Source organism: Balaenoptera borealis, assembly GCF_965194805.1.
Source record: "Balaenoptera borealis genome assembly, chromosome: 20".
In the NCBI taxonomy this organism is placed as follows: Eukaryota; Metazoa; Chordata; class Mammalia; order Artiodactyla; family Balaenopteridae; genus Balaenoptera; species Balaenoptera borealis.
Window position 1 is genome coordinate 18941927 of NC_138879.1, and position 18372 is coordinate 18960298.

The 18372-nt window shown below is 44.2% G+C and overlaps 1 protein-coding gene across 1 annotated transcript; it reads left to right on the forward strand.

The window, feature by feature from the left end:
- Positions 1-2178: 2178 nt before the first annotated feature.
- GSDMA (gasdermin A) lies at positions 2179-18262 on the forward strand (the record flags this gene model as incomplete). Its single annotated transcript, XM_082374473.1, is given in 11 exon segments — positions 2179-2204; positions 9957-10003; positions 10006-10054; positions 10056-10119; positions 10936-11032; positions 11548-11599; positions 13170-13359; positions 13844-13936; positions 13940-13958; positions 14679-14752; positions 15275-18262. Coding segments are annotated over 11 exon segments (954 nt in total). The 3' UTR covers positions 15518-18262.
- Between the last annotated feature and the right edge of the window lie 110 nt (positions 18263-18372).

Here is an 18372-nt window from a genome sequence, read left to right on the forward strand (position 1 = left end):
TTGGGGACAGAGGAGGAACAGTCAAGTTTTTAGGACTTTTGCTGAGTGTTATGTGGTCTAATCTCCCCCCATTCACCACCAGCCCCTCAAGAAAACCTCCAGTAAAGACCTTGGGACTTCCCTGGCGGTCCAGTGGTTGAGTCCGCACTTCCAATGCAAGGGGCGCAGTTTTGATCCCTGGTCGGGGAACTAAGATCCCGCATGCTGCGCAGTGCAGCCAAAAAAAAAAAAGGACCTAACTTGCTGTTCATAGCCTTCAAGGTCACATTTCATTGTTGATAGGTGATACTGAGGAGACCCTAAAGTTGAGTGTATGAAGGATCAGTGGTATTCAGGTTATACATGCGGATGCACAGACACATATCCCAACACCATAGGAGCCTTGCTTGTAAATGTCTTGGTTTGTCATCTAGAGATCTGCCATGTGTGTAAAGTCCCCTTTAAAATTCCTTCCAGGCAGGGATTTAATATAAGAGCAAGACTTTGGTGGGGAGGGATAAATTAGGAGTTTGGGATTAGCAGATACAAACTACTATATATAAAATACATAAACAACAAGGTCTTACTGTATAGCACGGGGAACTATATTCAATATCGTGTAAAAAACCATAATGGAAAAGAATATGAAAAAGAATATGTACATATATGTATAACTGAATCACTTTGCTGTACACCTGAAACCAACACAACATTGTATTGGGTTGGCCAAAAAGATCATTTGGTTTTTTTCTGTAAGATGGCTCTAGTAGTGCTTAGTTGTCTTTAACTTCATTCAAAACAACTTTGTTAGATTGTATTGTGACAGCTGTCATATCAGCGTGCATTTAAAAAGAAATCAAAATTGGTGAATTTTTTTATTATGTATTTATTTATGGCTGCGTTGGGTCTTCATTGCTGCGCGCGGGCTTTCTCTAGTTGTGGCGAGTGGGGGCTTCTCTTGTTGTGGAGCATGGGCTCTAGGCACCCGGGCTTCAGTAGTTGTGGCACTCGGGCTCAGTAGTTGTGGCTCGCAGGCTCTAGAGCGCAGGTTCAGTAGTTGTGGCGCACGGGCTTAGTTGCTCCGCGGCATGTGGGATCTTCCCAGCAGGGCTCGAACCTGTGTCCCCTGCATTGGCAGGCGGATTCTTAATCACTGCACCATCAGGGAAGTCCAAAATTGGTGATTTTTTGTGTAGCCATTTTAATATTGAAGATGGAAGAAAAAAAGCAACATTTTCTGCATATTATGCTTTATTATTTCAAGAAAGGTAAAAACGCAACTGAAATGCAAAAAAAGATTTGTGCAGTGTATTGAGAAGGTGCTGTGACTGATTGAACGTGTCAAAAGTGGTTTGCGAAGTTTCGTGCTGGAAATTTCTTCTGGACAATGCTCCAAGGTCAGGCAGACCAGTTGAAGTTGATAACAATCAAATCGAAACATTAACTGGAAAAAGTCAACGTTATACCACGTGGGAGGTGGCCGACATACTCAAAATACCCAAATCAAGTGTTGAAAGTCATTTGCACCAGCTTGGTTATGTTAATCGCTTTGATGTTTGGGTTCCACGTAAGTTAAGCGAAAAAACCTTCATGACTGTATTTCCTCATGTGATTCTCTACTTAAACGTAACGAAAACATTCCGTTTTTAAAACAAATTATGACGGGAGATGAAAAGTGGATACTGTACAATAATGTGGAACGGAAGAGATTGTGGGGCAAGCGAAATGAACCACCACCAACCACACCAAAGACCAGTCTTCATCCAAAGAAGGTGAATGTTGTGTATATATATGGTGGGATTGGAAGGGAGTCCTCTATTATGAGCTCCTTCCGGAAAACCAAACGATTAATTCCAACAAGTACTGCTCCCAATTAGACCAAATGAAAGCAGCACTCGACGAAAAGCGTCCGGAATTAGTCAACAGAAAATGCATAATCTTCCATCAGGATAACGCAAGACCTCATGTTTCTTTGATGACCAGGCAAAAACTGTTACAGCTTGCCTGGAAGTTCTGATTCATCCACGGTATTCACCAGACATTGCACCTTTGTATTTCCATTTCTTCCAGTCTTTACAAAATTCTCTTAAAGGGAAAAAATTTCAATTCCCTGGAAGACTGTAAAAGGCACCTGGAACAGTTCTTTGCTCAAAGAGATAAAAAGTTTTGAAAAGGTGGAATTATGAAGTTGCCTGAAAAATGGCAGAAGACAGTGGAACAAACCAGTGAGTACATTGTTCAATAAAGTTCTTGGTGAAAATGAAAAATGTGTCCTTTATTTTTACTTTAAAAATGAAGGAACTTTTTGGCCAACCCAATAAATCAACTATACTTCAATAAAATTTTTTAAAAACTATACTTCAATTAAAAAAAAAAAATAAGAGAGCCCTGAACCAAGATGGTGGAGTAGAAGGACGTGCTCTCACTCTCTCTTGCGAGAACACCAGCATCACAACTAGCTGCTGGACAATCATCGACAGGAGGACACTGGAACTCACCAAAAAAGATGCCCCACATCCAAAGACAAAGGAGAAGCCACAATGAGGTGGTAGGAGGGGCACAATCACAGTAAAATCAAATCCCATAACTGCTGGGTGGTTGACTCACAGACTGGAGAACACTTATACCACAGAAGTCCACCCACTGGAGTGAAGGTTCTGAGCCCCACGTCAAGCTTCCCAACCTGGGGATCCAGCAACGGGAGGAGGAATGCCTAGAGAATCAGACTTTGAAGCCTAGTGGGATTTGATTGCAGGAATTCAACAGGACTGGGGGAAACAGAGACGCCATTCTTGGAGGGCACACACAAAGTAGTGTGCGCATTGGGACCTAGGGGAAGGAGCAGTGACCCCAGGGGAGACTGAACCAGACCTACCTGCTAGTGTTGGAGGGTCTCCTGCAGAGGCGGGAGGTGGCTGTGGCTCACCATGGGGGCAAGGACACTGGCAGCAGAAGTTCCAGGAAGTACTCCTTGGTGTGAGCCCTCCCAGAGTCCACCATTAGCCCCACCAAAGAGCCCAGGTAGGCTCCAGTATTGGGTTGCCTTGGGCCAAACAACCAACAGGGAGGGAACCCAGCCCCACCCATGAGCAGTCAAGCGGATTAAAGTTTTACTGAGCTCTGCCCACCAGAGCAAAAGCCAGCTCTACCCACCACCAGTCCCTCCTATCAGGAAGCTTGCACAAGCCTCTTAGATAGCCACATCCACCAGAGAGCAGACAGCAGAAGCAAGAAGAACTACAATCCTGCAGCCTGTGGAACAAAAACCACATTCACAGAAAGATAGACAAGATGAAAAGGCAGAGGGCTATGTACCAGATGAAGGAACAAGATAAAATCCCAGAAAAACAACTAAATGAAATGGAGATAGGCAATCTTCCAGAAAATGAATTCAGAATAATGATAGTGAAGATGATCCAGGACCTCGGAAAAACAATGGAGGCAAAGATCGAGAAGATGCAAGAAATGTTTAACAAAGACCTAGAAGAATTAAAGAACAAACAAACAGAGATGAACAATACAAAAACTGAAATGAAAACTACACTAGAAGGAATCAATAGCAGAATAATTGAGGCAGAAGAACGGATAAGTGACCTGGAAGACAGAATGCGGGAATTCACTGCTGCGGAACAGAATAAAGAAAAAAGAACGAAAAGAAATGAAGACAGCCTAAGAGACCTCTGGGACAACATTAAACGCAACAACATTCACATTATAGGCGTCCCAGAAGGAGAAGAGAGAGAGAAAGGACCAGAGAAGATATCTGAAGAGATTATAGTAAAAAACTTCCCTAACATGGGAAAGGAAATAGCCACCCAAGTCCAGGAAGCGCAGCGAGTCCCATACAGGATAAACCCAAGGGGAAACACGCTGAGAAACATAGTAATCAAATTGGCAAAAATTAAAGACAAAGAAAAATTATTGAAAGCAACAAGGGGAAAACGACAAATAACATACAAGGGAACTCCCATAAGGTTAACAGCTGATTTCTCAGCAGAAACTCTACAAGCCAGAAGGGAGTGGCATGATATACTTAAAGTGATGAAAGGGAGGAACCTACAACCAAGATTACTCTACCCGGCAAGGATCTCATTCAGATTCGATGGAGAAATCCAAAGCTTTACAGACAAGTAAAAGCTAAGAGAATTCAGCACCACCAAACCCACTCTACAACAAATGCTAAAGGAACTTCTCTAAGTGGGAAACACAAGAGAAGAAAAAGACCTACAGAAACAAACCCAAAACAATTAAGAAAACGGTCATAGGAACATACATATCGATAATTACCTTAAACGTGAATGGATTAAATGCTCCAACCAAAAAGACACAACCTCGCTGAATGGATACAAAAACAAGACCCATATATATGCTGTCTACAAGAGACCCACTTCAGACCTAGGGTCACATACAGACTGAAAGTGAGGGGATGGAAAAAGATATCCATGCAAACGGAAATCAAAAGAAAACTGGAGTAGCAATACTCATATCAGATAAAATAGACTTTAAAATAAAGAATGTTACAAGAGACAAGGCAGGACACTACATAATGATCAAGGGATCAATCCAAGAAGAAGTTATAACAATTGTAAATATTTATGCACCCAACATAGGAGCACCTCAATATATAAGGCAACTGCTAACAGCTGTAAAAGAGGAAATCAACAGTAACACAATAATAGTGGGGGACTTTAACACCTCACTTACACCAATGGATAGATCATCCAAAATGAAAATAAATAAGGAAACAGAAGCTTTAAATGACACAATAGACCAGATAGATTTAATTGATATTTATAGGACATTCCATCCAAAAAGAGCAGATTACACTTTCTTCTCAAGTGCGCACGGAACATTCTCCAGGATAGATCACATCTTGGGTCACAAATCAAGTCTCAGTAAATCGAAGAAAATTGAAATCACATCAAGCATCTCTTCTGACCACAACGCTATGAGATTAGAAATGAATTACAGGGAAAAAACCGTAAAAAACACAAAACACATGGAGGCTAAACAATATGTTACTAAATAACCAAGAGATCACTGAAGAAATCAGAGAAGAAGTCAAAAAATACCTAGAGACAAATGACAATGAAAACACGACGATCCAAAACCTATGGGATGCAGCAAAAGCAGTTTTAAGAGGGAAGTTTATAGCTATACAAGCCTACCTCAGGAAACAAGAAAAATCTCAAATAAACAATCTAACCTTACGCCTAAAGGAACTAGAGAAAGAAGAACAAACAAAACCCAAAGTTAGCAGAAGGAAAGAAATCATAAAGATCAGAGCAGAAATAAATGAAATAGAAGCAAAGAAAACAATAGCAAAGATCAATAAAACTAAAAGCTGGTTCTTTGGGAAGATAAACGAAATTGATAAACCATTAGCCAGACTCATGAAGAAAAAGAGGGAGAGGACTCAAATCAATAAGATTAGAAATGAAAAAGGAGAAGTTACAACAGACACCACAGAAATACAAAGCATCCTAAGAGACTACTACAAGCAACTCTATGCCAATAAAATGGACAACCTGGAAGAAACAGACAAATTCTTAGAAAGATATAACCTTCCAAGACTGAACCAGGAAGAAATAGAAAATATGAACAGACCAATCACAAGTAATGAAATTGAAACTGTGATTAAAAATCTTCCAACAAACAAAAGTCCAGAACCAGATGGCTTTACAGGTGAATTCTATCAAACATTTAGAGAAGAGCTAACACCCATCCTTCTCAAATTCTTCCCAAAAATTGCAGAGGAAGGAACACTCCCAAACTCATTCTATGAGGCCCCCATCACCCTGATACCAAAACCAGACAAAGATACACAAAAAAAGAAAATTACAGACCAATATCACTGATGAATATAGATGCAAAAATCCTCAACAAAATACTAGCCAACAGAATCCAACAACACATTAAAAGGATCATGAACCATGATCAGTGGGATTTATCCCAGGGATGCAAGGATTCTTCAATATATGCAAATCAATCAATGTGATACACCATATTAACAAATTGAAGAAAAAAAACCATATGATCATCTCAATAGATGCAGAAAAAACTTTTGACAAAATTCAACACCAATTTATGATAAAAACTCTCCAGAAAGTGGGCATAGAGGGAACCTACGTCACCATAATAAAGCCCATATGCGACAAACCCACAGCAAACATCATTCTCAATGGTGAAAAACTGAAAGCATTTCCTCAAGATCAGGAACAAGACAAGGATGTCCACTCTCACCACTATTATTCAACATAGTTTTGTAAGTCCTAGCCACGGCAATCAGAGAAGAAAAAGAAATAAAAGGAATACAAATTGGAAAAGAAGAAGTAAAACTGTCACTGTTTGCAGATGACATGATACTATACATAGAGAATCCTAAAGATGCCACCAGAAAACTACTAGAGCTAATCAATGAATTTGGTAAAGTTGCAGGATACAAAATTAATGCACAGAAATTTCTTGCATTCCTATACACTAATGATGAACAATCTGAAAGAGAAATTAAGGAAACACTCTCATTTACCATTGCAACAAAAAGAATAAAATACCTAGGAATAAACCTACCTAGGGAGACAGAAGACCTGTATGCAGAAAACTATAAGACACTGATGAAAGAAATTAAAGATGATACCAACAGATGGAGAGAAATACCATGTTCTTGGATTGGAAGAATCAATATTGTGAAAATGACTATACTACCCAAAGCAATCTACAGATTCAATGCAATCCCTATCAAATTACCAATGGCATTTTTTACAGAACTAGAACAAAAAATCTTAAACTTTGTATGGAAACACAAAAGACCCCGAATAGCCAAAGCAGTCTTGAGGGGAAACAAAAACGGAGCTGGAGGAATCAGACTCCCTGACTTCAGACTATACTACAAAGCTACAGTAATCAAGACAATATGGTACCGGAATAAAAACAGAAACATGGATCAATGGAACAAGATAGAAAGCCCAAAGGTAAACCCACACACCTATGGTCAACTAATCTATGACAAAGGAGGCAAGGATACACAATGGAGAAGAGACAGTCTCTTCAATAAGTGGTGCTGGGAAACCTGGACAACTACATGTAAAAGAATGAAATTAGAACACTCCCTAACACCATACACAAAAATAAACTCAAAATGGATTAGAACCCTAAATGTAAGACCGGACACTATAAAACTCTTAGAGGAAAACATAGGAAGAACACTCTTTGACATAAATCACAGCAAGATCTTTTTTGATCCACCTCCTAGAGTAATGGAAATAAAAACAAAAATAAACAAATGGGACCTAATGAAACTTCAAAGCTTTTGCACAGCAAAGGAAACCATAAACAAGACAAAAAGACAACCCTCGGAATGGGAGAAAATATTTGCAAACGAATCAATGAACAAAGGATTAATCTCCAAAATATATAAGTAGCTCATGCAGCTCAATATTAAAGAAATAAACAACCCAATCCAAAAATGGGCAGAAGACCTAAATAGACATTTCTCCAAAGAAGACATACAGATGGCCAAGAAGCACATGAAAAGCTGCTCAACATCACTAATTACTAGAGAAATGCAAATCAAAACTACAATGAGGTATCACCTCACACCAGTTAGAATGGGCGTCATCAGAAAATCTACAAACAACAAGTGCTGGAGAGGGTGTGGAGAAAAGGGAACCCTCTTACACTGTTGGTGGGAATGTAAATTGATACAGCCACTATGGAGAACAGTATGGAGGTTCCTTAAAAAACTAAAAATAGAATTACCATATGGTCCAGCAATCCCACTACTGGGCATATACCCAGAGAAAACCATAATTCAAAAAGACACATGCACCCTAATGTTCATTGCAGCACTATTTACAATAGCCAGGTCGTGGAAGCAACCTAAATGCCCATTGACAGACGAATGGATAAAGAAGATGTGGCACATATATACAATGGAATATTACTCAGCCATAAAAAGGAACGAAATTGGGTCATTTGTTGAGACGTGGATGGATCTAGAGATGTCATACAGAGTGAAGTACGTCAGAAAGAGAAAAACAAATATCGTATATTAACGCATGTATGTGGAACCTAGAAAAATGGTACAGATGAACCAGTTTGCAGGGCAGAAGTTGAGTCACAGATGTAGAGAACAAACGTATGGACACCAAGGGGAGAAAGCCTCGGGGGGCGGGTGGTGGTGGTGTGATGAATTGGGCGATTGGGATTGACATGTATACACTGATGTGTATAAAACTGATGACTAATAAGAACCTGCTGTATGAAAAAAAAAGAAAAAAAAAGCACCAAGTCCTAACCACTGGACCACCAGGGAATTCCCAATCATTTTTCCATATATACATATATCAAATCATTACAGTGTAGCTTTGGTGGTCCAGTGGTTAAGACTTTGTGCTTCCAATGCAGGGGGCACAGGTTCAATACGCAGCCAAAAAAAAAAAAGAAAGAAAAATCATTATGCTGTATACCTAAAAGTAGTACAATATTATATGTCAATTATATCTCAATTTTTAACAATGTTAAAAGTAGTTGGAAATGAGGACCTGGGGCTCAGGAGAGGAGTCAAGGTGAAGATAAGTATGTGGTGGTCAGCAATTTAAAGATTAAAGCTATAGGAATGGGGCAGGGGGAGCTGTTGGAGGGAGTTCAGAGAGCTGAGAAGAGAATCTTAGAGACCATAAAATTATAGGGAACCAAAGAAAATGAGAAACCTAGAAAATGAGTCACAGACAGAATGGATAGGATTCGGAGCCAGAAAGACAGGAGCAGAACCCCAGACGGCAAAGTGTGATAGGAGAAGGCAGCATCGCACAGAGGGCTTGGACATCAGGGTCCAGTGTCAAGTCAGGGAAGGTCATTGAGTTTGGTGGGCAGGCAGCCATTGTGATTTCAGTTGAGGAGTGGAAATAGAAGCCAACTTGTAAAGAATTTCGGAGTGGTCAGTGAGGAAGTAGAGACAGTGGGTATGGGCCTATCTTGTGAGATATTTGCCACTGAAGTGAAGGAAAGAAACAGAATGATAAGTTGAGGAAGTAGCAAGGTCAAAGAACGTGTTTATATATGTAAGCAAGTGGAAAGAAGGAACTGGTGTAAATAACAAGAGAGAGGATAAGAGATGGAGAGAGGGAGTTCCCTGGCGGTCCTGTGATTAGGACCCAGCGCTTTCACTGCCGAGGGCACAGGTTCCATCACTGGTTGGGGAACTAAAATCCTGCAAGCCACGCAGCACAGGCAGGTGGGGAGGTGGTGGGGGGAAATGGAGAGCAAGGACCCCAGGAGATATACACAGGGCTAAGAACAGGGAGGAAAAGGAGGGGAATCCAAGGGAAAAAGAAGTAGCCACGAGGCCCCATTCTGGACCAGATGCTGTGCCTGAGGGTTACCCAGTCTCTCTCTCAGCAACCCTGGAGGTAGATGTCATTATCCTCATTTCATAGATGAGGCAACCCAGACTCAGAGAAGCTGCCCTGCCAGGAAGTGAGGAGCTGGGCTTCAACCTACCCACTGCAGAGTCCTCACGCTTCCCCTGATACCACCAGGCCTCACTCCTGGGAATGACAGAAGAAAAGAGGGACTTCCCTGGTGGCGCAGTGGTTAAGAATCCGCCTGCCAATGCAAGGGACACGGGTTCGATCCCTGGTCCGGGAAGATCCCACATGCCGCGGAGCAACTAAGCCCATGTGCCACAACTACTGAGCCTGTGCTCCAGAGCCCGCAAGCCACAACTGCTGAAGCCCACGTGCCACAACTACTGAAGCCCACACGCCTAGAGCCCGCATTCTGCAACAAGAGAAGCCACCGCAATGAGAAGCCCACTCGCCGCAACTAGAGAAACCCTGCACGCAGCAATGAAAACCCAACGCAGCCAAAAATATAAATAAATAAATAAATAAATAAATTTATTTAAAAAAAAGACGAAGGGGAGGGCCCAGATGAGTAAAGCTCCAGACGGTTCCCTGATGTTTCTCCTGCCACAGGAAGCTGGCAGCAGAGCACCCGTTCCTGGAGGAGATGCGAGGGCGAGGAGGAATCTGTATGTGGTGATGGAGGTGGTAGAGACCGCGCAGGAAGTGACTGGCGAGAGCTGGCAAGGCTGACGGCTGCTTCTCCCTCCCATTCTTCGCCCCACTGGGGCTACAGGTTAGGTACACACACACACACACACACACATATACTCAGTTTACCCTCAGAGGCTGCATTACTTAACCCGATCAGTGCCCCCTCAGGATACTGAAAAGGACCCACTTCCTCCCCCTGCTCTTCAACACCCAGACCCCAGTTGGCCAGAAACAAATCATCCCCATGGTCAATGGTGCCCAGCTGGGTAGAGTCCTGTGCCAGATGCCACAGGGAGCTACCAGGGAAGGGGACACTCTTAGTTGCGGATTTTCCCTCACGATGCTCCCAATCTACAGGAAAGGCATCCTTGCTGTCAGAAAGTTCTCCGTCTCATGCAGGAGACACAGAGGTTAAAGGCCAGAAAATTCAATGTAAATAAGTAGTGCTCTACATACCTATATCTATATCTGTATCTATAGGGACATACCTATCCCTATATGAGTGGGAACCGGGAGTAGGGAGTAGTCATGGAAGGCTTCCCAAAGGAGGTGAGCATGGGACAGATGGCGAAGAGGAAGAAGGAACCAGGGCCTGGATGGAAGCTCTAAGTGGGACAGGGATGCACAGGCAGGTGATGGAGCCCAGTTCCTTCATGTGTCTGAACCAGGAAGAGAGAAAGAGATCATTAAAGGGATGATCGGCGGAAATGAGCAGCATAGCTCTGAAGCTCACTCCACCAGGTGGAAAGGCGATCAGGGACACCGCTGAAGGGCTCCCAACTTCTGATCTCCCCAAAGGCTCTCGGGCCTGGCCCTCCACTTGTCCCCCACCCCTCACTCCCAATGTCTCATACTCAGGATCTCTGCAGATTCGCAAATCCTCATTGTCTACGCCTAGGGATCCATAAACCACAAGGAGGCTGTCACCATCCCCAAGGGCTGCGTCCTGGCATTTCGAGTGAGACAGCTGATGGTCAAAGGCAGAGATGAGTGGGGTGAGCATGTTCTCCCCTCAAGACAAGAATTACCTGCACCACTCCTAAGGCATCCTGGTCCCCTCCTGTGGCAACGCCAGGGGAGGAGTAAAAGAGTGTATTGTATTGGGGTCCAACCGACAGAGACAGAACTGCAGAGGCTGCTATGGAGAGGGAGTGAGGAACACCTGGGTTCTGAGCATCTCCTGAGTGCTAGGCACTGTGTTAGACGGGGGAAGGGAGTACAGAGATGAATGAGCACAGCCTCTGCTCTCAAGAAGTCCGGGGCCGCTGGAGGAAACAGACACACAGACACCAGCACTAGAATGCAAGGTAGAACAGAGTGGTATCATAGGAAAGGATTTACAGAGGAAGAAATGATTACTTCCAGCCATAGAGGTGGAGCAGGGGATTAGGTGAGGCATTCGAGGGCAGGGTCCTAGCCCTTAGCAGAGCCCATGGGCTTGAGACCAAAGAAGAAAATTTGGGACGGCTGTTAAGAGTCCTTCTGCCCTCCCCTCTCTTGCTCCTTACAGACATTCCACACATCTGCAATGATAATGTGCAAACCCTCCCTCCCGGCGGTGAGTGAAATTGCTTCCTAGCTCCCCACATCTTCCTCCCTACCCCTGACATTATCTGCTGAAATCCTGCACCCTCTAATAGGGTATACCATAATCCCCCAAGGAGCCCCCTGGTTTTGTTTCCCAAGGCCCGAAAGATATCTATCCTCAACTTTAGGAAAGGCAGATAGAGGCACAGAAATTTGCCCAAGAGAGACAGAGAAGCAGAAAGAGACTGGAAGGCACCATCAGAAGCAGAAATACTGGAGACAGTGTGTGTTCTCAAATTGCGGGGGCGGGTGAGCTCTGTGTTTTTATAATGATCACTGATAAAGCTGCCTTGACAACTGCTCTAGATAAAAAGGCACATAGAGGTTTTATGCTGACATATGTGCATTGTTTCTGTCTTCAGAAGAGCCAGAAGAGGAGAAGCTCACCTGTAAGCGTTTCCTGTCATTTCACTGCAACTTTCTTGACAGAATTTTAAAACTCCAATCTTTTTCTTCCCTTCTCTCTGGGACTGACAAGGAACATGGCAGAGCAGATCTCAGCAAACTATTGTCTCTGAAATGTGGCAGGAATTCCAACAGCTTAGGAAAAAGCAGTGGAAGGGGAAAGTCTTTGGACAAATGCCCAGGTGGTCTGATGCCTCCGACTTCTGTCCTCAAGGCCTTAGTAACTATAACCTGTCATATGCCACCCAGCGCCCGGGGTGGGAGCTGCTGAGTCACAGTGATGCCAACTCAATCCAGGTGCCCCTTTTCACAATGCATTAGCTTCTGTGCTGCCCCAGTCCTGCCTTGCATGAATGGAACAAGAGCAACCTTAAGGTGGCTGGGATGTCCCAGGAGACAGGATATATTTCCTCATTCATGTCTCATCCCTTGGGTACAGCTACTTGGTTTGGAGGATTGCATTCTAAATGGTTTTGTTTTGTTTTGTTTTTCCCCTCAGTTATCCAGGCATCTGATGGTAAGGAAGTTTGTGTTTCTCCCTAGACTTTGGCAGGAAGGCAGTGGAAGTAACCTTGGGGTGAAGGGAGGGGAAAACAAGTGCTGAGTCCCAGTTGCTGGGGGTTGCAGCCACTTCCAAGAAGCCACTCTTTCCAAAGCAGGCCAGACATATTCCTAGGATGCCAGGCCTCTAGAGGGGCAGGCCAAGGTTCAAGCTATCTTTAATCCACCCACATCCCTGGGTTTAGACCCATTGCTCTTTGGAGCAGTCCCCTCCTGGTCTTTACTCAGTCACCAAAATTATTCTTCTTTGTCAACTAACTCTTGAGAAGGGAAAATAGACCTTCCTTATCAACTCTTAGCTGGGGTCTTAGAGAAAGGGAGGTCAATTGTCTACTGATCCGGGATGGGGCCTGGGATCTCAAGGAGAATGAATGCCTGTCTTGGATGATAATGTGGGTCCTGGCCCACCCCCTCCCACCACCCCACCCCCAACACCTCAAGTCAAGGCTGGGGGATGACTTCATAACTGTGTTCCTTGGCCAAGCAAAAAGAGAGGAGAGCAAAGCCCGGGGGGCGTCAGAGCCTGGGGCCTGAGCAGGGCTGAGTGAAGGAAACCTGCAGGGAGAGCACTGATTGAACTGATGGGGAGTGTACCACATCTACTGTCCCCACAGGGGAGGTACACGAGGACTTCAGGACCCTAAAAGAAGAGGTTCAAAGGGAGACCCGGGAAGTGGAGAAGCTGAGCCCAGAAGGGAAGAGCTCCCTGCTCAGCTCCCTCAGCAAACTCTTAGGGAAGGAAAAGGAGCTAGAAGACCTGGAGCTCACGGTGAGGACCCAAGGGAAGGGTAGGAGATGCAGAAGAAGGAAGGCTTTTGGTGGAGGTGTGTGTGGGCAGTGCAGCTGGTGGGGGATCTGACGGATCTGGCAGAAGGTGGGCAGTGGCTAGAGGAATCGACAGTGGATGCCTTCCCCAAGGCTGGTCAAGTGTTCCCCAGGCTGCCAGGGTCGCCACTGCTCCCTGTGTCCCTCTGGAGAAGGGCAAACAGTGCAGATTCCCCCAAAGCACATGTTCCCTCCTCATGGACAGAGGGTAGGCCCCCCTTCCATTGGAAGGGGGCTGGACCTTTCCTTTCCAGAGTCCAGGGCTCAGACACCAAGGAACCCAGGAGTCCAATACTTTTCAGGACTTGATACCTTGAAAAAGAAACGAGGAAATGGAGATAGTTAACACATCTCAAGGGAATGTTATGTGCCAGGCACTATGCCCTTTGACTGTGTTATCTCAAATAGTCACCCAACTTTCCCCACAGCTTGAAGGAGCTCTAGACAAAGGACATGAAGTAACCCTGGAGGCACTCCCAAAAGATGTCCTACTCTCAAAGGAGGCTACGGGTGCCGTCCTCTAGTTCCTTGGAGCTCTAACAGGTAAGTGGGGAGTGAGGTCTTCATTTATATACCTATTCAGTGGTAGGAATGAGTCACTAAATGAATGCCCAGATGAAAAAATGAATGAATGAGTAAATAAGTAAATGTCAGGCAAATTATACTACAGTTAAGTAGTTTATATCTACATTTTTAAAAATTGGTTTCATTCCCAAGGATTCACTTGGTCATCATAGCCTAGTCTTGCTAACAGAGGTTGGGAAATAACCCTAGTTTTATCAGCCATGTACTTAAAACTTCTACATATAGCTAAGTTCATCACTTTTATATCGATATCTGTTAGCTTTAATTTGAGGACAACATCTTCTGATCTTGACCCTGAATTCTCTTCTTCCCTCTGCAAGAAACATTCCCCCACCTTGAAAAACTCTCTGGACCTTCACGTGTAAGCTGAGGTGTTTGTTCCTTCAAGAAGCCTGCCCTCAAACACCAAGACCAAAGTAGACCCTCAGCTATGGCTCCTGTAACAGCCTGATTATAATTGCATGTTACTTTGTCTTCTCCACTAGACTGCAAGTTCCTTGAGTGAAGAGACGATGATTTTTACCTAACACACCCAGCAAAGATGCCTGGCCTAGAGTAGGCATTCAACCATGGATGAATGTATGAATCAACTGATGCCGACATTCTGGAAATACATCCACTGGGAGCCTGTAGTCCCCTTTGCACCCACACATCTCTTTCTCTGCTTTTCTTCTCCAGAGCTAAGTGAAGCCCAACAGAAGCTGCTGGTAAAATCCATGGAGAAAAAGATCTTACCTTTGCAGCTAAAGCTGGTGAGAAAAAATGGCAGATGTCGGGGAGAGTTTGGGAGAGAGTCAACTAGAACCAGTGGAAAGATACAATTTCGCCTAATGACAGAACCATCCTCCAGGGCCTCTGTCTTATCCCAGGAGCTCATGCCCGCTTCTCATTTCTCTCCATATTTCTTCCTGTTTGCTATTTCACAACTAGAGGGAGAAGAGCACACTTCTGGGCAACTATCTGGGTTTTTCAACCTGATCCTAGGAGAAGAGACAGAAAACTCTGACTTGGTTTATTCCTAGCCAAGGGATGTGAGCAAATCTTAATGTCTCTGAGTCTGCCTCAATTCACTCCTCTGTTAAATGGGGCTAAAAACAAATGTGCCACTCATCATTCAGGGTTATTTATTAAAAGGCCCAGACAGAGTTGTCATGTAATGTAACAAAAGGGGTTATAGTAAAAGAACGGTAGCCCTCTTCATGGTTTTTTTGAGTTAGGAAAAAGGAAGAGAGATTTCTAGTTCTTTCTTTTCATACTACTTTGGTTCCTTCCAGATGGAGAGCACAATGGAACAGAATTTCCTCCAGGATAAAGAGGATGTTTTCCCCCTGCAACCTGAGCTGCTTTCCTCCCTTGGGGAAGAGGAACTGACCCTCACAGAGGCCCTAGTGGAGCTGAGTGGCCTGGAAGTGCAGAGATCGGGCCCCCAGTACACATGGGACGCAGTCACCCTTCCCTGCCTCTGTGCCCTTTACGCTGGCCTCTCCCTCCTGCAGCTACTGACCAAGGCTTCCTAACTTGCCTTTTCCATTGGCTTCCTGCTTCCCTAAGGCCTTCCCTACTTGATTGTGCCCTGTCCTGACACGCAAGGGCATTTCGGAGCCAGCAGGCTGAGGATGATGGAAACCTTAGCTGATTACCCAAGATAATCAATTTCCACTTGTCCAGCTCTGTATATCCCCCTGCCCCATGGCTCCACAACCCACCTGCTGATGCTTAAAGTGGAAACACTCGAACTTTTAAAACTATGAACCATTTCAGCAAAACCAAAATTAAATAGTTTCCTAGCCCAACCCCTACCCCTTTAGAACCCCCTATCTAATCAAATACCTGAAGTCCTCTTTTTCTTTATACATTTTAGGTGTTCATCCGTTTGTTTCACTGTTCCACTGTGCTAAATATTTAGCGATGATTATAATCTATGGAGTGTGGCTGTGGACGTTTTCCCCCCATATGATCCAAATCATAAGACTGAAAATGTTCTCTCAGCTCAGGAAATGGTTTATCCAGTTGTAGATCTTCCAATGCATCATCTGGGTAAAACCCCTACCACTTATGATTCCAAAAATCAAGCTTTACTGGAATTGATGAAAAAAATATTATTTCACCTTGGGTGAAATGTCTTTTGGTGTTTTCTTTGAAGAATGTATCCTAAGGAAATTCTTAATTTGTGCCAGAAAAAAAAAATAAACATTATCATACTACGTATAGATTATATGTACATGAATACTATCATGTGGTCCTCAGATCACCTGGAAAATGCTCAGAGAAGAACTGTGAGGGTGTGGAATATGGAGTCTAGATTCTAAAGTCAGAAGATGGGACTTCCCTGGTGGTCCAGTGGGTAAGACTCCACGCTCCCAATGCAGGGGGCCCGGGTTCAATCTGAGACCCCGCAGGCTGTGCGGCACAGCCAAAAAAATAATAATAAAATTTCTTTTAAAATGCAGATAAGTAAAAATAAATAAATAAACGATACCCAAGAATTAGACTGATGCAAAACTTTAAAAAAGAAAGTGTGATATTATCTTCTCATTTCACCTTTCCTTCTTCTGCCCTCAATTAGGGTGGTTGTCATGTGGGTAGGCTTGGCATGTGGAAGGGCTAATATAGACATTCAGTCTCGTAAAACTGCTGGGTTCATACCAGCCTCCTCTGCCTAAAGCTGGGTTTTAACATCTTTCACCAATCTCTTTTAAAATAGTTTTATGGGTGGAATAATTTCTGCAAGGTTTTTGGCCCCAGGAGTCAGACTCTCCCCCTTCTTAGACACCCCCTACCCAGCCTGCTTCCCTCGCTCACCAAGAATTCATGACCCACTGACAAAAGCTTTGCGTTAAGCCATCCTCCCCCATTCTGGGGCATCTTCCAAGGCCTCGCTATATTGCTCAAGGACATACTGGGTAGTTATCTGCTGACTTGATTGTTTTTCCCTTGTGATGTAAACTTAACAATGAAGTGAGCTAACACCCTAACTATCCAGAAGGGTAACCTCATAAAGATGAACAACAAAACCTGTCTGTTTTCTTCCTTTACCATTCTCACACGCACCTTCAGTTACAGATATGGTGTTACAAAGAAGAGGTTTTCATGAGTTTATTCCAGTGATGATTCAAAAGTCCGGTTATCCGTCTCCCAGTCCTAGGGGGCAGGGGGACAGTTAGGGAGGAATTGGTCAAGGCATTTTTCCCTAAAACTGGAGCACACACTTTTCCATTTAGCAAGTGGCTGTTTAGTGCAAGGAGCTATTCGCTGCAATAGTGTAAAAGGAGGAATGCAAAGTATAACCTCTCTCTGTATAAATAGAAAGGAGAATATAGTCGAAACATGTTATCTGCCCTCTAGGACCTTACAACAGGGCTAGATTGTCTTGCAGGGTCTAACCTGGTCTAAAACTCAAAACTTCCATTTATGGAAGAGATAAAAAAGTTCCAAGATAGGAAGGGAGTTTTTGTTTTGTGTCTTAAGAAATTGGAACCTGTATCCTCCTCCTGCAGAATCGCTGGAGGATTCCTTTGAAAAATAAGTGGACAGGGTTTCAGGTCCAATTTCTTTCCCTTGGAGGATTCTTAGGTGCTCCTTAGGTGTACTATTATTCTGTCCCCCCATTTCACTACAGTGTCTGTCTGGATGCATAGATGCGCCCCCAACGTACCCCCTGAAGCCTCTCTCTTTCTCCTCCGGCCTCACAATACACAGCAGCCCAGAGCAAAGCTTCCAGCAGACTACATCCTGGAGCTGTTTTTTACCACCCCTCCCCCTGAATGTGCTAGCCCTGGGTCTCACAGAGTGGACCCCTAAATTTTATTAAACTTAAGTAATCGCACACAAATGCACTCTGCCCCCATCCGCACTCCCAGGCTGCAGAGATTTTATGCCTTATTTTCAGCACGAGCTAAACTCGGACAAGGAAGTCTGAATCCCATAGGGTTCTTCCTTGTCTCCAGTTTGGTTTTATTTTAAGCGCAAAAACCTAGCTCCACATCCCTTCGGGCGGCGGTTGAGGACCAGCCTCGTGGATATCAAAAGTGACCCCTTGCCGGGCACAAATTGAGCGAGTTTAGGCACGAAACCCACCCAGCAACTCGTGGCGTCATCACGCCCTGCGTTCCGATAGGCCCTAACCACTCCACGCGGGGTGGGGTGCTCTTTGAGCCCGCGGTAACACAGTTGGAGCCTGAGGTGACCTCTTGTGGACATATACGGAAATGCACTCGAGAGGAGCAAGAAAAAAAATCAGCACACTGGAGCACTCCAAAGCAAGCCCCGCAAACTCATGAAGGCTCCTCCCCGCTCCTTCTGCGAAAATCCGCCTCCATCCTGCATCTCGGCGGTTGACTTTTTTCCCCTTTGATGACTCGGCCGTCGGCCA